General features: G+C 42.3%; 1 protein-coding gene across 1 annotated transcript in view; it reads left to right on the forward strand.

Annotated features, from left to right (window-relative positions):
- LOC124217375 (43 kDa receptor-associated protein of the synapse) overlaps positions 1-19,446 on the forward strand; it is a 45,391-nt gene continuing 25,945 nt past the window's right edge. Inside the window, exon 1 of the mRNA XM_046622835.2 lies at positions 1-1,979. Coding sequence (XP_046478791.1) covers positions 1,942-1,979 — 38 coding nt within the window. The 5' untranslated portion in view covers positions 1-1,941. The remainder of the gene's footprint in view (positions 1,980-19,446) is intronic.

Raw genomic sequence — 19,446 nt, forward strand, 5'->3', positions numbered from 1 at the left:
CAGAGCTTCGCCGCAGCCTCGTTGTTCGACAGGGCCTGACCGTCGCCTATCGGCGAACCTCTAACCTTCACTGGACCCGGGGTCGGAGTGTCGACGTCCGAACTTTGTAACATACTTTGTATAAAGTAGGCGCGGAATCGGAGGCCTTCGGTCCGCTCGGAGATCGTGTGAACGTGTGAACCGACTTTAATCCGTTACCGCAAGGATCTCTCGCTACTCCGATTCGAAGGATTAAATTTTAACGCGTGAACCGCCTAATGTTTCGCCTAATCAACTACAGCGAAATTTGGTTATCAATATTTGTATAAAAGTGTTGGCCAATCTCGAGCGATCTGGCAATAACTACGCTGCATGCTCCAAGAGAACCACCTTGCAGACCACTGACTCTCTGTACCCTCCGTACACCGATTACAGTCAAAGCTTTTCGTTATCTACGAAACGAATTCGTACTTCTGAGACTCTGAAAGTGTTCCAGTGGGAAGGACAGGGTTCAAAAGGAGGATCCTGTTCGAACTGCGATGTATTTACGTAATCGTGGAAACCACCCACAGGATTAAAAGTGCTAATAAGCGTGCCACTTTTGTTATTCGTTGTACTACTTTTTTTTCTCTAAAAGTCGGACTACGTTCAATGGAAAAATTTTCACCCATCTAAGGATATTACGTACAGTGTGCAAGGATAAAACGTGAATCGTGATGTAATTGGAGGATGGGTGACTGTCGCTCTTGAAATACTTCTTTACCCTTCCGTAAACTCTTTTCGCATCTTAAGTTTTCAGTCTCCATCTTCATCTCGGTTTCACTCAGACGACTACCTAGCGTTCTCTTTCGCTCGGATTTTTTTATAACGCAGCCTGATTCGCGGGGAGAAATTAAACGGCCGAGTGGACAAGCTCCAAACAATTTACTTTTCTCCTGGTCGAGAAATTTTTCCGGAGATTGCTCGGTACGATCTTCTCCCGGGCTCCGAAGCGTAACAAACAACTGCCCGAGCCCTCTCTAATCAGCGGAGCAAAGGTCGAGCGATTAAACTCATTTCCGATAATTGCTACTGCCCTGAACTATATGCAAACTCTAGTCTATTGACAGATCTGTCGAGTTTACCACCGCCTCGTAATCTTGATCAGAACCACGCAATAGCTTAGCGGGTATGAAACTTGGAAGGTAAGCTCAAAAACCTCGGTGCCAGTTTTGGCTGTCATTCAGCCACGAATATACGCGTGTCGATGATAAACGTGCGGAAAACGAGTCGAGGCCGTCAGTCTTGTACTTCTGTATCCAGCAGAAGACCAGCGAACAATAGGTACACCAGAGAACAATACGGTACAAAATTCGTGGCTCAGAGTATCGTGCAAAAATAAAAACCGAGCAGTGGATTAATGAGCCATTCGCCGCAGTCTGCACGAGTTCCTCTCTCTGGAGCTGCGCTAAATTTTGAAAAAAAGATCAACTGAATGGACAAGGAACGGCACTGGGAAAGTCAGTTAAGCAGTAGCTGCGCCAATAATCGGGTCAGAATCTGGTGACACAACAGAACGGAACACTTAGCCACTATCGGTTCACCTTCGAGCTGCGATTCGGGAGAGTCCGGGACCTTCAAGGCCTGAAGAGCTGTGCTGAGAGGCCGGAAAACCCCGTAAGAACCACCGAATCGGCACCATAGATGTCAAGAAACCCGAATCCTCGCGGCCCGGGTGAGTTTTCGCTGGTCGTTTAATCGCCGAGTGTCCGTTACGAGGAAAGGGAAGCCTTTGCCGGTTCCCGGTCCTCGCGATCGAGAAACGCCGCAGGAGTGTGACTTCGCCGAGGTGTTATGTATTGCCTGAGTGCGGCCTGCAGGTGCGGTGCTGGGGATAATGGCGGTGGAGAAAGATGAGACTGGCAGTGGGGGTCGTCAGAGAGGGACGAAGAGGAAAGGGACGGGGGCGAGAGAGGCACCGCCATGTCATGGGAGTCCATCGCGTCCAGGGAGTACCTCAGGTGAGCCAGACGATCCCGCCACTCGTTTCCCTCAAATCCACTCCAAAGTGCCGCGACCCTTATATCCATGACCGAAGAAGAACAGAGTGGCGGAATATAAAATGAAATAATGTCTTTCAGGGTCGCGGAGGGTTGTTGATTTTCAAGGGTAACGGATGGGAAATGTTCCGGTGCTTCGGTCATGTCGCGATTGATTGTTCGTTGGAATATTACTGGTGTAAAGATGTAGAAATACCTCCAAAGGAACATTTTACAAACGAAGCATAACTTTCGCGAAAATTTACGTTACGAAACACGTTGTTGCGTACGTGTTCGAACTTGGTTGTACGTAGGTAATGGAAAGAGCCTATCTCTACGAATCATTCAGGGAATTAAGCTAATCCCATTGGACGTGTGCGGTGCTTTAAATTGTTAATTATCAAGGCGGAACAGCTTCCAAAATTGTGGAAAAGCCGGACGATCAAAGCCGGCGTAATTAAACTTGTCGAGAGATTTGGGGCACCTCCAGTAGCTGAACATTGAATCGCCCCATTTCAGTGACCGAATAGTGCACAATCCCGCTCGCGTTGACGCCGCTGTTGTGCGTCGAGCTTTAGAGGACGTACGTCGGTGTGTCAGTGTAATCAGACGAAGGTCTGAAAATTGTTGGTGATTTTTTTCTCTTCCCCCCCCCTGGTGTACCGCGCGTTAATAACAAAACGTTGAATTCATTGCTGCCGCAGCCGCTGTTGGCAGAGGAAAAAAAACACATTATTTCAGCGAATCGTAAGAGAGAGAGAGAGATGAAAAAAAGTAGAAAAATCACGACTTTCCCTCGAGCTCGGGCAGCGCGCAATCCGAAGTTACGACATCGGCGTAATCTCGAATCCACATTCAGGTGAAGCGAAAGAACGCGGCTTTAAATTGCGTACGTAATCCAGCTGCGTGGACGTTTCGTCCCCACTAGGTATGTAGTAGGAATAAATGCATAGTAAATGAGATTCTGCAAGTGCCTGGTGTGTAAACAAAAGCGCTTTTCCCCCATATTATGAAATAACTGCACATGGGGACCCACCCCGCCGATTCTCGATTTTTACAACATCAACCCCTCGAGTTTTGCCTCCTGGGGGCCGTCCAAGTATTAGCTAACGAATTATTGACAGATTTTTCCATCCCACCCCTAATGACAACGATTGGTAACGTTTGTTTGTTTTGTCCACTACTGTTTTTTCACTTTAGCTAACACTTTTCAAAAGTTTATTATCGAATCGATTCATTACCTACGAATAACAAGAATGCCAATTATAGTCACATCCTGATCAACTTATTCCCACTTTATTAAATATTAATTATTAATACACATTAACATGTTCAGTAAAACGTGAATTCATTATTCATTGAGTGCTAAATACATTCTATTTTGTATTTATTCTCAAACGCAAGCAACAAACACTGTATTTCCTAATATATTATTACCGAGCAAGTTACGAATTATTAACGCTTACTTTCGAAGAATTTTTCTTCACTATTCTCAAGCAGACGGCGCGCTGGCTTTGAGCACGAATTGCCCGAAATGCCTACTTACTACAGGGTGACATTTGACAACGTTTCTTGAATGGCCTACCCCTGTTTCAGCCTTAGCTAATACACGAACGGCCCCCTAAACAGCCACGTAACGTTTTCGCAAATTAGATTGCGTACGTATCGGACGGTAAATTTTTAATTCTTCGATGCATGCCTCGCGTTTTGCACCCCCTCCTCGAACTCGCCGAATGGGGTAAGCCGTAATTATTCACCTCTCTCGAGCAGTAACTGTCCTCCATCCTGACCCCCGTTCTCGTCAGTTTATTGTGGCCACCCGCGAACGCTTCTTTGTGTGGTCGCGCGGTCTCCGGAGCTCTATTTAATCTGGATTTACTACGACGGTGAATCTCTCTCCCTCTCCCACTCTCTCTTGAATTTGGGTCACCGTTCCGCCACGTTATTCGCTTCGTTATTAATTATTCCAACCCCCTCCCCGCACGCGTCAACCTTTGACCCCCGCGTTTCCATTTTAACTGTTCAGCGGGACGCAACCGTTGCACGAATAATTTAATTTCGACAATAACAACATTTTTTCTGTTCAAAATTCTAAACGATTCCGATCGAATTGCGTCACAACGAAAAGACGAACAATCCGTGATTCAACAGACGGGATGAAAACTAAGCAAATTGACGAGTCGCGTTGGCGCTACCGGCGTACTTCTGCATATTTATGAAACTCCGCACCCGGCTCCTGATTCCACCCCCACATCGTCGTCTGTATTGACTGCAGCCCGCATATCTCTATGGATTTATGTGCCACCTACAGCGGTCACGTCGACGTATGTATTCCGAGGTACACGTGTACCATGGGCACACAATATACTTGTTCCAAGGCCTGATACGGCTGTCAGAGACGAGCGCAAACTTTGGAGCTTTGATTTATCCGCACTCTCTTTCTCTCTCTCTCTCTATCACTCTCCCGCATTTACTTCCTGCCTTGCTGACATAACCGTGTTTATGTCGATCAGTACCTTGGGCGCGTTGAACGCAGGAAACGTGATGCTGGGTCAGATTTTCCGCAGACAGTTGGAAGTTGAAACGCATCATCCGAAGAAAGACTTATTATTTCACTTTTCGTCACCTTTGGTGGTGTGAGAGAGGTATTGGCTTCGATGGAAAATCACTTTTTCTAATTTCGACGAATCGTTGAACGTCTTCGAAACCTCGAGAATCTGAAAAACAGGTTTTTAGGGGCAACGTTGGTCTGTTCGACGAACTCTCGTGATGATCTCGGAAATTACACGATGAAAAAATCTGGAATTTTCGAGGAATTTGCCACCAACTGCCAATGGGCATCAAAAATTGCCATGTTCCGTTTAATTTGAATTTTCGCGTCTAACGGAAATGAATCGATTTTCGATCTTTTACCAACAAACTCATATTTTCTAACTTATAGATAAATGAACGATAACGTTTTTCCGTGCTTATTTATTTATTACGAAAAAATTTTATGAATTCGTTTTTTCACGCATTTTTTTCAATTCTTCTTTTAATAATTTTTCATTTGGCTGACAAGTCCTGTCAGTTTCAGATTTTTTATCTCACCGTTCTCGAGATCATCGCGGTAATTCGTCGGACAGATCATCGACAGACTGTTCCCTTTTCACAGTAATAAAAAGTATCGCGAAAAAATGTTTTTCCAGCTTGTTGTTGTTGAAATAGTATAAATAAAAATGTGATGAACTTGTAAATAATTCAATACTGAAATCACAGTTTGCAAGAGTATATATCTTGACGAAAAACTTGTGAATGATAGGGATCAAAAGAACTGTGGCATGAAAAATCATCTGTTAATCCATTTTTATTTAATTTTTTATTTCTTAAACCACAGTTTACGCGCAACGATTTTTTCATACAAAAATTATTTTCTCACATCCCTCGTCTAGCAACTCTTGCTGGCTGCTGACTGATTGTCAGAGGGGAAAGAAGTTATCTCTCACAACATTTCAGTCGCGATAGAAATATTTTCCGGGTGGGTGAAACGATATTTTACACAAGAAAAAAGAGAGAGAGAGAGAGAGGTACGCAAAGAGATAAAAAATCGCATCCGTTAAAATATTTACCCCGTGTAGATATCAGCGCCACTTGAACGTTATCGATCAATTTTCGAAAGGTCTGTGTGCCGAATCTTGATCTCGCTACGAAAATAGTTCATATCGATAACGCGTCATACGTACAACGATCAGACGAATAAATCGTTACGGTGTAATCGGATACATACGAATTATACCGAAGGGGCTGTTTCAGGCGGGAAGACAGTCGCTGGTTATGAAAAATTCGCGAAACGGTATTAAATCGGTAGGAGAAAATGTAATGAAAATTCTGAATCCAAAGGTGATCGCAGTTCGTAGGTATCAAACAGACGCGCAGATAGCCAGGTGGTTATTATTATTTTCGGGGAACAGTCTCGTCGACGAAGACGGTTCGCAGATTGGAAACAGCGAAAAGTCGTCCTTACCGGCGGATGGGTTTAATCGTTTTTTAATTCGATTCAGTCGGTGAGTTCCGCCGTTGATTCCGCAGAGCCGGGCGGCGGATAGCCGGAATTGAAAGGATGCTTCGGAGGATCGAGAGTGATTAATGAAATTACACGGTTGCAACGACGCGCGCGAATTGAAATCGGGATGGACGGGGATCCTGTTTCGAAACGAGATATCATAATTCCTCGGCGAGGCTTCGACCCAAGACGACGAAGATTGGCTGCGAGGGGCGTTACGCTTACTTATCTGCGCGTTAACCGACCCGGTCCGTCATAATTAGGGAAAGCTACCCTCGAATATAAGTCAGTGTAGTATTGTATAATGTAAGCCTTGAACTCGCGGGCGTAATTGTAAAAAGTAATTTCGCCTGGATCAAGGGAGTGTGTCTTTAAACGCGCCCCGCGAAACGTCGGCTCACTTCATCCCCTCCGCATTACCCACTCTTACCGCCTCCCTTGCGGTTTAATGAGAACACTTTTACGCGTAAAGTGAATATTCTTACTTGCGCCAAGGGATCTCCCGATTCTCGGCACTTGTCGCCTGTTTTCATATGTCGGCGGTGTTGTTTTCTGTATTTGCTCTTTAGTCCAGTCGATAAGCTCAAAATGGTCTAAAATAGAAATACTGCTCTTAAGATTATGTGCGATAGCTCATTGGACTCGGAATGACGCCTGAACAAATGTACTAAAAAATTTTATCAGCACATAAAAAATTGCAAAAGTTATAAACAATTAAAGATGAAAAAAAAAGGCATTTCGTTTTTCGCCGATATCTCATAGACTATTCATATTTCTGAAATTTTTAAAAAAGATTCTTAAAGAGGAGGAAATTTCCAGTAAAAAACTTATTGCTTCCGGAACTCTATCTCCGTTATTTATAATTTTAATTTGAAAATGGGTCTCCGCGCTTCGTTTTTAGGTCGCGCGCGCGGCGTCAAAAGCGAGTACGACACGTTGATTAATTTTTTTAAGGTATTAAATATTTTTTTAAAATTTGAAAAAATTACGGTGTATTTTGAACACTTCAAAAAATTTGTCCCCGTTGGATATTTTACTTAAAGTTAATTTTTCAACAAGTTAAACGATTGTTAAGTAACAAAATTTTCTGCAACTTCCGTCTTCATTGTAAATGAAAAAAAATGTTTAAATAATCGTTGCAAAAATATTTCGCTTCGTGGAGCTTTTCTTATATACATACTCAACAATATCACGCCATAAAAGTTAAAGAAATATTCATACCTTGTTTATAATAATTTTTGTACTTTGCCTTTTTTTTTAATCTTTAATTGTAACTTTTGCAATTTTTTATGTGCTGATAAAATTTTTTTGTACATTTGTCCAGGCGTCATTCCGAGTCCAATGAGCTATCGCACATAATCTTAAGAGCAGTATCTCTATTTTAGACCATTTTGAGCTTATCGACTAGACTACTTCTTCGGAGTCTAGACTTGTCTGCTCTTACAACAACAGCGTTTGTACAGTTTTAACACCCTCGTGATAGATAGCGAAGTTTGTCATTCTCAATGTCGCGTTTAATCGGCTGTAGTAATAATTTTTGGTCAAATAAATGAAGTTCTGAAACTATATTCCGAAACATACTGTAACTCTGTCGGGAGTTACTGAGAAAATAATAAGGTTCGTCAAGTGGAAAAGGGAAATCAAACAGGCGAAAATAAATTGGCAAGGAAAATGCTTTTTTGCAACACCTGCATGGAAAGTCCATTTTTATGCACCATTTACAAGTACCGAAAGTAGTCTTTTATACACATGTGCGGGAAAAACTTTCGCGCATTGCTAGCGGTGTAAGAAAAAAACCTTCCCACATTGCTAGCGGTGTGCAAAAAACACGGTCGCGCTTTTATCCACAGTTGCGCATTTCGCAAACAGCTACACTAGCGCCACCGACGGAATATTTTGTCACTCTTTGCCGTGCTCGACATCGTCACTGAACAGACATCGCGCCGTGGTTTCGTGTAAATATAATCGTGTATGTCGGACTTTCCATTACAGGTGTAGCAAAAAAAAAAGTTCGATACACGCGCGAAAGTTGGCAATGCCTGTCTCGCGTAAATGCGCCACACTCGCCCTTCAACTCGTCTCCGGGCTCGTGCTGCGCCTTTACGCTTGTGCGGGCATTGCCACTTTTGCGCACTAGTATCGAAAAACACTATTATTCACGACACGTGTTCGCAGTTTCAAGTCTAAAACAAGACTGTTATTACAATAATATCGGCTGACTAAGCAGCTTTATTCATCTTTTATCTATGAAGCTTTTTTTTATCTATGACGACTACTGGAGCAGAAAGGGGTGGGGGGAGTAAAACGGATGGTTTCACCCTTTGTAACAATAAATCTGTGTTTTTTCTCTTTTTTTTGCACTTGCGAAATTTAACCATATAATCATAAGTGAAATATTTCGAAAAAAACAACTTGGTAAAATTTAGCTTTAATTCCCAGAGGCGAAAGTACGCGGATGCCTACCGACTTATAAGCAGAAAATTATTCGTATATAGCTGCGTAGATATCCCTCTTCAATCGTATGCCGAAAAGAAAGAGAAGAGAATAATAATTTCGCACGCCAAATATTTCGCGAATTTTCATTCCGAATGGCGCGATGAACGGTGTGAAGCGAAAAGCATCCCAAAGCTTTTAATATACCTATAAATTTATAGACACACCTGGATCTTGGCTGACGTGCCAAAGTTTGATTTTCGAAACTGTTTGCTCGGGATTTTAGGGCTTACTGTTCGCAGTATATGCAGTCTACGTTGGTACGTACGTACATACCTGACACGTATTTATATACCTTATACCTCTGTGTATATTGTGGGTACATGTGTAGGTGACGTTGAAGATTCAGGGGAACGCTGGAGAGATAAAGCGTGAAGTTTGTGTTTGGCTTCGTCGCGTCGCGGCGTCGTCGTCAAGGTGGATGCAGCCTGGCTTTACCGCAATGCGACCGACTGCGGATTGTTCACGCGAAATTAAACACAGATTCAAGGCTCGGGTCCAAGGTGTTCGCGTCGAACCTGCGAACTGACGCCGAGAAGAACTCGCGTCGAAATCAAAAAAACCGTGAAGATGGAAAAAGAATGAAGAAAAAAAAAATGGGACGTTACACGACGCGACGTGGAGTATCCGCAGCTTGGAAAAATGGACGAGGAAAAAAACGAATATGGAGGAAATGTGAATGAAATCGCGTTGTAAGTGAAATTTGCGAAATATGAAAAGAAATGAACAGCGATACGGGCGTTCTTCAATTACGTATTATAATAAAATGATAATTGAACGTGACGCGGATGGCTGATTGTAATTTATTCCGTCTAGAGCTAATCGGATTAAAAAAAATTTTAACCCCCGGAGGGAGTTTTGGCTGTTTAAATATTGCTGTACGTAATTTGAGGTCTTCTTTTGTTCGTTTTCGGTGCGAAATCCAATTGCGAGCTGAACGTATATCAAATCTTGCGTGAGAAAATACACTTTGGTACGTAACATATAACGCTGTAGGTGTGTCACGTACGAGCAAAAGTTTCACCTTGCCTTAAGTACCTCCATTGTGGTAGAGAATTTATCTTTTCCATCAGGATAAAATTTCTAGCACTAATTTTTCTACCACGCAGTTCAAGTCGGGATACAAATCCCGCTGATCTCGACTCCGCCGGCTTGTTTATCTTGACCTCACGTCCTTACGGTGTGTGTCTGTGTGTGTGTATATATGTACCCGCATAAATCCCCGGAGTCCTTTAGGTGGAGCTGGCATCTCAGTGACATCGCGTTTTCGTGTCAGACGACAGATCAGCAAATACCTGCACGCCAGTTTCGGACATTTTCCTAAAAAAAAAAATATCTCATCTCGAGAGAAGAGCTCGCAGGAGAGTGGATCCTTTTTAGTTTTCTTTTGATTGAGCAAACAAACCACTCGCTCAATTTTTGTCCACGAGAATGATGCGAATAAAAGAAAATTGAAACAGCTGTTGAGATTCGGAATTTTACAAGAAGACGGTTTTACTTAAGATGTGTAATAAAAATTATCAAGTCACGAATCGATCGAAATTTCACGTTAATTTCGTTATTGCAGAGTTAGCGATTTACCGAATCTCACCTTTTCTTTCCCGTCTTAAGGAGGGAAAAGAGTGTTACGGAACGGGGATTGGCAGCCTGTAACATTTCGGAGCCCATGAGCGCAGGTCGGAAGCGATTAATGGTAAAATTTGGGGGTCCAGACACGACGCTTTTCGTGAGCGAAACAAGGGAGGATTAGTGTAGTCTCGGGATTCATTTTGATCGAAAAACTCGGAGAGGAGCTAAGCTGAGCTAATTTCAAGGGGCGCTGGCTGAGTGGCTTGAAAAATGCTGGAACCCGGGAAGCTCAAAGAACGAGCTCGCTTTTTCGCCGAGCCGATAAGTTACTCCGCGCCTTTTTTTCGCGACAAGACATCGTCGATTTTTCGCCCCGTATATCCGACCGAATAACTGCGGGCCATTTTCTTTCACAGTAAACCCGCGATCTAATCTTTAGATTATTCGGAGCAGGTTCGTTCCGCTGAAATGACGTAGGTGGAAAATTTTTGTCACGATAATGTGTACGTTATAAATTTATATGTGAAAAGAGCGGGGGAAAAACGTTTTCGTAGTTATATAGTGTGTCATATATATACCTACCTGACGGAAGTGTGACGGCTATAATAACGGGAGCAAAAAAGCGACGATAATGCACGCAGCGGGTATGATTTTACACAATAAAGGATACGCCTGTACATACAATATATATATATATATATATATATATATAATATATATAATAATATATATAATATATATATTGTGTTATATATGTTCATTAGAAATGTTCATGTGTATCGAGACGTACATACGCGTGCATATGTATAATGCATCAGCGTTCTTTCTCAGTTATACACCGAGCGCTTGCAAATCGGATGAAAAAAATGTAGGAGGAGTTACACTTAGCCGACGCGTTGATATGCTGAATACATTTTCACCGGTATGTTTTATTTATTTATTTATTTATGCATGTATTCCGGCGTCCGCGAAAGATTTCATCATGCCAGAAAGCAGCGTACTATTCCCTGAAATCTCGGCCGTGGTGACAAATTCGTATTTCTTGATGCGGTAGAAGAGTTTAAAAAAGCAGCAACGAAAACCGGACGCTTCGTTTGGAAATTTGCAAAGTCACGATCTTTCATTTTAAACGATTGAGCGATCAGAAAGAAAAAGATCGAGGCAGCCGATGCAGGAAATGATGTTTTCGGTTCAGTTTTTTGAAATACACCGCAGTTGTGAAAACGAATTTAATTTTATCGCTAAAATCTTTATCGCCGATTTTAATTCTGCGGGAAAAAAGTCGTCCGAGATATTTCGCGCGAACATATTTTCCGCGGTTCCGGTATATACAAAATTGAGGAAACTGTAAGTGTAGGTACTAAAGGCTCCTCGTCGGAGCTCCGTAACTCCCGTATAACATCGTTTATTTGGAAAGTTTGTTACAGAGCCTAGCTCATCTCTCAGAGTTACGAGATCCGGGGGGAAAGGCGCGGAGTGGTTTTAGACAGCGTTGCTACCCCGACCGAATTCCAAGAAGCACGGGGAGCGGGATCGATCCTTTTAATTAGCCGGATTTCTCGCAGATTTTTCATCTCTAGGCGTCTGGGTTCGCGGAAAAACGCAGGAACATATCAGCCGATGCCTAGCCATGGGCGAGGAGGCGATAAGGAGGAAATTAGCTCCGACAAGAAGGAACCCAAAGTGACAACATCTCGCGTGCTGGGTGCAAAAACGTTTCGAAAGAGAAACTGACGTAGAGTGGTTTGCTCCCTCGGAATACAGAAGCGAGGTCCCGAAACCTCCGGGGTATGTGGAAAAGGTCTGCAAAGGCATTGAAATTTCAAAACCGTAGAATGGTTCGAGGCGACAAGGTGTACTCGGAAAGCTTGCCCAATTCTCGCGGGTTTCGCTGCACGATGAGCCTCTGGAATTACGCTTACATAACTGCCCGGCCGGAGGCGGAGGAACCGAGAGACTGGAAAGATCGATTTTACCTCATGAAGGCCAATTTTCGGCCGGGTAGATATTTTTGAAACGTTCGGGAAAGGGGGGCGAAGTTACTTGCGTATCGTTCGCCACGCGACTTCGGCTCCCAAAGTGCCCGAAGCTAGCCGCAATGCCTTGCGGGGAGTCTGAAAGGGATCCTAAGTGGCGCAGCGTCTGCGAGGGACAAGAGAAAGGGAAAATGGGGAAAATGACCGTGGTGAAAAGCTCCCGATGATCGATAACGGCTGCGCTCCGAATGCAATTCGCGGATCGATTGATCCTGACTTCGCACCTCGTCCTGTAGGAATAAACGTCGTCCTCGTCCTCGTTCTGCATACCGACGCGTTGAACGCGCTTATAACTCCGGCCCCACCTTTATCTTTAAAACGAATGTTTTACCCGAACCGAGGCACGTCCGACCCTTTTTCGCCCCATCGATAATGTATAGGCGAGTTGCGTTTGATCCCTGCGCGTCGGGGATCATCGGCCCTCTGGTGAAGGAAGACGCCGTATCTCAACCGCCTTCCAGCTCCAGACGACCTTCGATACTGTGTCTTATGTGTCTTATACCCCGAGAAAATTGCTCAGGGAAGCCTTGAGGCGTTTTACGTGAGTTTCGAAGGTTGAAAAAAAGCATATTTCCTCTCATTTTTCAACCTAATAAAAGAATTAATTTATTCAAACTTAAGGCGTATGAAAGGACACGATTTGAACGATATTTCGTAATATTCTTATCCAAAAATTTTTAAGATTCAGCCGTTCGGAACTCGTTTTTGGAGACCCGGTATTTTCGCGGTGGACGCGATAAAAATTTTCTCGGCTCTGGATCCTAGTATTTTTGGCTGCGGTTTCTGGATTTCCACGGTGCCAATCAGTAGGAAAAAATGACAAATCTGTTCCGATGCAGAAGGCTTTTAGTTCTAAAATTAACAAAGTTTAGTTGTACTGATTTAGCTTACTAAGTGGCCAGTGTCCGTACTAATAACTCCACATCTCACTTCTTTTCCAAGACAGACTTATTTTCGACACCTTCGACAGAGACTATTTTGCCATTTCAACGAAACATTCTTTAAATTTTAGATATCACGTATTATTTAATTGCAGCGACTGATCAGTGACTCTGATGATTCGGTAAATTCGAATACTACACTTCGTCCACCGAATAGATTTAGTAAACTGTATGAATCAATGCATGTATTTGAATCCAGCTGCGCAGAAACAGTCAAACAAGTATTACTTCATTATTTTACGAAATCGTACATCGTCGCTCCTGTCAGAATTTACGATCAGCTGATTGTTCCGTGGTATTTTTTGACGAAATTTATCGTCATAAAATCACAATACGTTATACTGACATGCATGTGTAAACGTGATTTGTAGCATTACGTAGAAAAAATCTTACGAGCAGATTCGGTTTGCATCACATGCACAAAGACAGTGTTCATTCTGTATACTGTGAAGCAAATACCTAAATTTTTTGGGGGGTCATCGTGACCCGGTCTCCCCTACAACTAGAACCAGTTACACTAGGCATCCGACCCCGAGCGAGCTTTAGCGAGCGAGTGTTTTAAAACTAGTCAATACTAAGATTTCAAATCAATTTTCTTTTGCAATCCAAGTACATTTATTTATGATTATGATTTTCATATCCGTACAACAAAACGTATAATAAATTGTACCTCTCATTGAACAATTCTTTTGTTTTATTTTTTTTTTTTTACTTTGTTTTGTAAACTTCTTTTACAGGTTGATTTTGTTGAAAACAAACGAAAAAAAAGAGCAAATAATTATCTCCGTAAGCGTGCTTGACGCGTCATTTCTTCAAAACTTCCAAGCTCGTCACAGCAAATTTTTTTCTATCAGATACAAGTTTTCCCCCTCATGATTCAAGACCCGTAGAGCAGGACCCTCGATTCGATTGAGGATTATATTCGTGGGTCAGAACCTCGGGCATTCTCATCGATTCAAACTGTTTGTAGGTAACAAGATTCTCAACTTGGCAACTCCGAGTTCCTTAACCCAATTTCGTTTATTCCAGCCGTGAATATATTACCCCTGAATCAGAATCCCGCGGCCTCTCATCGATTCCTGTTACGTTGGGCGTGTAAAAAAGATCCTCCCGCTTACCTATTCGAGGACCGAACGTCACCCTGTCGATTTGGACCATTTTAGAAATGTTAGCAGCGCTGGTCGGAGGCCACCCCTGACCCCTCGTTCCTCACTTCAACTTCCACTTTCGGAGGCAAAAGAAAGACAATTCCACCTAGCTAATACGGGAATGTGACCGGCTTACAGAGGCTGCGAAGGACCAGCAGAATTTGGAAATTCCGAACTGCCAGCGGTGTCAGGGAAGATCCGCATACGCAAGAAGCAGCGGATGGGTAAAGTGCGTAATTTTTTTGGCGGCGTTTTCCCCACTCCTCATCCTTCGCCATCTCAATTTTTCGCCCTCCGCATAGAGATGCTAAAATGTTTTTTTCTCGTTCTCCGTTATTCCGTGAAAACGGAGGCGAAATATACGGTGGAAAGCTGCACGTGAGTTGAGAAAATTCGAGAAAAGTCAAAGTAAATTCTATACGCCGAGGCGAACGTTGAGATGCTTTCAACTCTGAGGAATATATTAGGTGGCTCGATATACAGGGTGGGTACCTTTTTTAATCGTCCCAGGTGAATATCTCGATAACTTGGAGAGATACGAGAAAAAGTTTGATACAAAACCTGGAGGGTTTCGAAGGGGGAAGATAATTTGGATGTGGATTGATTTGCGAATTGCACCGATTTCGAGATTTTCTTAACACTCTGATCTTAAACAGGGAACACGTGTTTTGACTACGATCGGTAGAAAATCGGTTTGAAGATAATTCAAAAACTTGAAAAACATATTTTACATGACAAAAATTTTCCAAAAAATGATCGAGTATTTCACTTTTTGAGAATTTTGAAGAATCGAATATTTCCTTTCACGTTTTTTAATTCGTTTTCAAACCCAGTATAAGCCGTACATAGTCAAAATATGTGTTCCCTGTCGAAAATCACAGATTACTAAAAAAATCACAAAACTGAGGCAAACCGTAAATCAACGCATATCGGCATTATCTTTCCGCCTTCAAAACCCTTCAAATTTTATGTAATACTAGACTTTTTCTTGTTCCTCTTCTTATAGCCTCGGAGATATCCGCGTGGGGCGGTTTGGAAAAGACCACCCCGTACATGCTCGCAATAAAATTCGCCTCGCGAATCTCTCGAGTGTGCAATTCAACACCGGGGAAGAATTTCTATCCTGGCCCGTGTATACACGCGGTGTCAGATATATACGGTATATGCGAAATCCTGGCTCATCTTCCCCGAGTCGACTATGTACTCTTATTGTTAAGGAGTGCGGAATACTTTCGTTTATCCTTTGTCACAGCGCCGCCGATTCTGTCCGGAATGACTCCGAGATGACTGCATAGGGATTATTGAAACTTGAACAGCAGGAGAAAACAGCGGAGAAGGGAGAGGCGAATGTGAAAAATGGCTGTGCGTCTAATGACGAAGAAAAACCAGCGGTTGGGGAACATCGAAACATATTTTACTGCAAGGGTACCAGGAGTATTATAAATCGTCCTGAAACGATATTGATAGTGAGCCATAAATGTCGCGGGAAAAATATTAGTGACGCACGATGCTTTTTCGGTGCTCTCGCATTTGCGCAGCCACGATTTTTTCCACGTTCCTATATCTACGCTGTAAGAAATGTGGCACAAGGTGAAATTGTCAGATCTGGAAATATACCGTAAGACAATGTTTCTGGTAAAATCAAAAATTGAGCATCGGGATAATTTTTTATTTAGACCAAATTATAGTTTATTGAAGTCCAGACACCGCAGTTTCTTTTACAGTGTATCTTATAATAACATTTTGCAGGGTCAAATTGCGATGAAAATGCTCAGTTCGTTGCAACTGTAAGAACAACCAAAAACAGTTGATTTTCGATCAAATCGATTACGTTTCAAACTCGATTAATCGACCGACTCGATTATTTTTCCTCACAATCGGTTTTTGCTCATTTACTCCCATGAACGATGCAATACAATATCAATTTATGTCGTTAAAGCATCAATTATTATCATTGTTTTACTCACCAAGTACCTGTTTCATATAATAAGTGAAAGATAACTGACCATTTTCACCTGAAATTGAAAAATCTTTTGAACGAAGCTATAAATTATGAAAAAACTTTTCCGCTATTAAGACTACATCCTAAAATTTACCAAATTTTTGTTTCACATGCACCGTTTAAAAAAACTACGAAATAATCGATTAATCGGTTAATTTTTACCAAAACAATCGAGTCGTGTTCGATTATTTTTAGTTCACTGGCCATCGGCAGACTTCACTCCTGATTTTTCCACCGCGGATGGTGTTCGCCGTTTTCGCAAACCGACAAAGACTTCGTCGTTCATTCGCGTCCTGGAAGCGAGGCGAAAGATCACGAGAGGCGAAAATGTTGGCTCGAGGTTCCGCAGCACGGCTTCTCGTTGGAGCCGTAAATTCCCTGAGGTCACGGAGTTCGTCGCTGCGGGGTTTTGGGTCAGTGGGCCAAACCCGAACCGCGGTGGTAAAACGAGAGCGGTAAATAGCGAAAGAGGAAGGGGGCGAAGGATCTCCGCCTAAAATAAATGGCCCCTCGGTACGGGGCGCCCCGAGTTACGTGGTCGGCCCTGGCCTAGGATGCTCCGTGGTTTCTGGCTCAGGATTCCCGAAGGACATCGCTTGGAAGTCGGTTCCACCGAATTGTCTACATCTCGGATGTATAACCATGAAAGATTTCGCGGCGCCAGTCTGGCAGAAATTTTCCTCCCGTATTCCCTTAAAAGTATACCCGAAAAGACATTTTCGAATTATTCCGAGAATATTGGAGAACCGACCGGAGCATTGAAACGGAATCAAATTGTTTTGTCACGACCATCGAGAGGGCAATTTGTTGTTATTTTTTTATTTTTTTTTTCCGTCGAAAAAAATTCGAAATCTGGATCTGCGCATGACAAAATTTTTTACATGTATTTTATACACTTGCGAAGCAGAATATTCGACGCTCTGAAGTAACCGGGTTTTTATTTTTTCTGCTCTCATAACAACGCTTGCAAGGTAACAAAATCAGTGAAATTCAATCCCGCGAAATATACGCAATTATCGTTTTTTAACGAAGAAGTAAATTAAATTAAAACCCAACACGATTACTTTCATACGTTTCTGCGCTCTATCGTACCCAATCGAAGAGTAATATTTTACTCGCAAATACATACCTATGCCAATTAATTCTACGATAAGTAATAAAAGTTTGATCGTTTATTGTGAAAAAAAAAGAATATGAAAAAAATACAATTTCAACGTTGTAAAATAATCGGAAAGTTTTAATAGAACGTGAATCGCATTGTAGAATAAAATTACTTTGAAATATTATATTTCATATCACAGCGTTTATTCACAGATATAATAATTGCTTGCATAATAGAGAAAAAATTTCACCCGAGGTAAAACTGCAAGCTCTAAAGACTTTCATTCAACCGTTATATGACGTGCGGTGTATGCCATTGCCTGACTGATCACCGGCACGTGTTTGAGGAGGAGTACCGAGTGTGTACGGCATGTAGAAAAATTCCTGGCTTTTATGTATAACCACCGACCACCGGATCGATGATGACTGGCTATTCAGTTTTCCATGTTATTGGAATGGCCGAGGCTCCGCTGCATTTGACATCCGACTACCTCGTGAATCGGATTATTGTTTTCGTTGTTGCCGCTCCGGGGTGAAAGGTGATTTTTTCCCCCCTTCCATTTTACCCACTTTGTTTTAGATTGGATCGGTTATTTTATCGCTCAGGATTAAATATATACGTACGTACATACCTCTGCCTCCTGAAAACCAATACGATAAATCCGAAAAACCCGGGGGGTGCTGATCAGCCTCCTGCAAGTTACTTCGCAGACGCGTAAAAAGTACAACGTATAGCTTCTGCACGGTCTGATCTTGGTGCGCTAAAAACAAGTCTACGAACTGTGTCTAACGGCGAGGTCGTGAATTTATGGAGAATAATAGACGGTTGTTGATTATCGAAGAGAATTATTCATGTATCTTACAGCGTAAACTGCTGGTGACACTTTGCCTGCGCCAAATTTATGGCGTATAACTACTGCGATATGTCTGGGATGGTGGGAAGTATGGATCGACTATAATTGTCGTAATTTTTTCGTAATAGTCATTTTCTTTTTTTTTTTCTCATACGTTACAGTTGTTCGTTAGTAATCCATTAAATTTGATCGATCGAAGAATTAATCTTTATTCACGGATTGATTCATTTAATCAAGCTTAAGTTAAAGCAAGCAAAGTTGTTATGTCCGGAAGGCTTTACGAAGGTGGGGATGAAAATGTAGTAATATCGTAATACAGAAGGATCACAGCGCCGAATTTTCTCAAAGACTCGAAGATTTGTATCACGGTATTTTTCAAACGCGTAAAGTGAAGTATATAAAAGTCAAAAGGTAGAAAGGTCAAAGTGTGGAAAGCCATGATGTAGAAACGTCAGAATGACTTTGAATACGGGAGAATTTCGACGATTCTATACTTCAACATTCTACATTTTGCCTCTTCTATATTCCGTCAATCTACATTCCATATGATTCTATAAAACAGATTTTCGTTTTTTGTAACATCGATACGATGACCCTTCTGTTTGCCAATCCTTCCAAGTTTTTACCACCACCTGCTTTACAAAGACTTGCTCAACCTGAATTATTAAATGCTCAATTTAGAGCTGACTCAAGACAACGGCAATCCGTGGATTCTAACGATAAATCAAGTCCAGTTGGAAATAAAGTTTAACAATGCGTTCACAGGGGGAGAAAAAAAAGAGAAAACAAGTTATCTCGAGAACGTCCAAAGGCTTTTATCTGAGCTTATCCACCCGGTTGTACCGAAACAATTCTGACAAGAGGATACTTTCCGTCCCTTCCGAAATCCCTGTATAGCGAAACTTTTTCTGCTATTTCTTTTTTTCCCTTCTCTCTTCTTTTTTTTTTTTTTTTTTTATCATCCCCCTCGCTCGCGGTTCCTGCATCACGCGCAACATTCTTTTACACGCATCAGCCGAGGGATCCACCGTTCCGTAATTTTCCCCCTTTTGGTCTGCAATCATACGAGGGACGAAAATTGAAGCCGGGTAGAAGTTTCCACGCGATGCGAAATTTCACCGACCCATCGAAGACGGTCGAAATGTTTTATCGGTTTCTACGCTGTTTCGCACGCCGTTCGGCCGAGGACTCGTCCTCCTGTTTAGCGATTGGCTAATCCAAGACGACGTCGAGACGCGGCGACACGATTATCGATGAAATTAT

The sequence above is a fragment of the Neodiprion pinetum genome, chromosome 4 (assembly GCF_021155775.2).
Source record: "Neodiprion pinetum isolate iyNeoPine1 chromosome 4, iyNeoPine1.2, whole genome shotgun sequence".
NCBI lineage: Eukaryota > Metazoa > Arthropoda > Insecta > Hymenoptera > Diprionidae > Neodiprion > Neodiprion pinetum.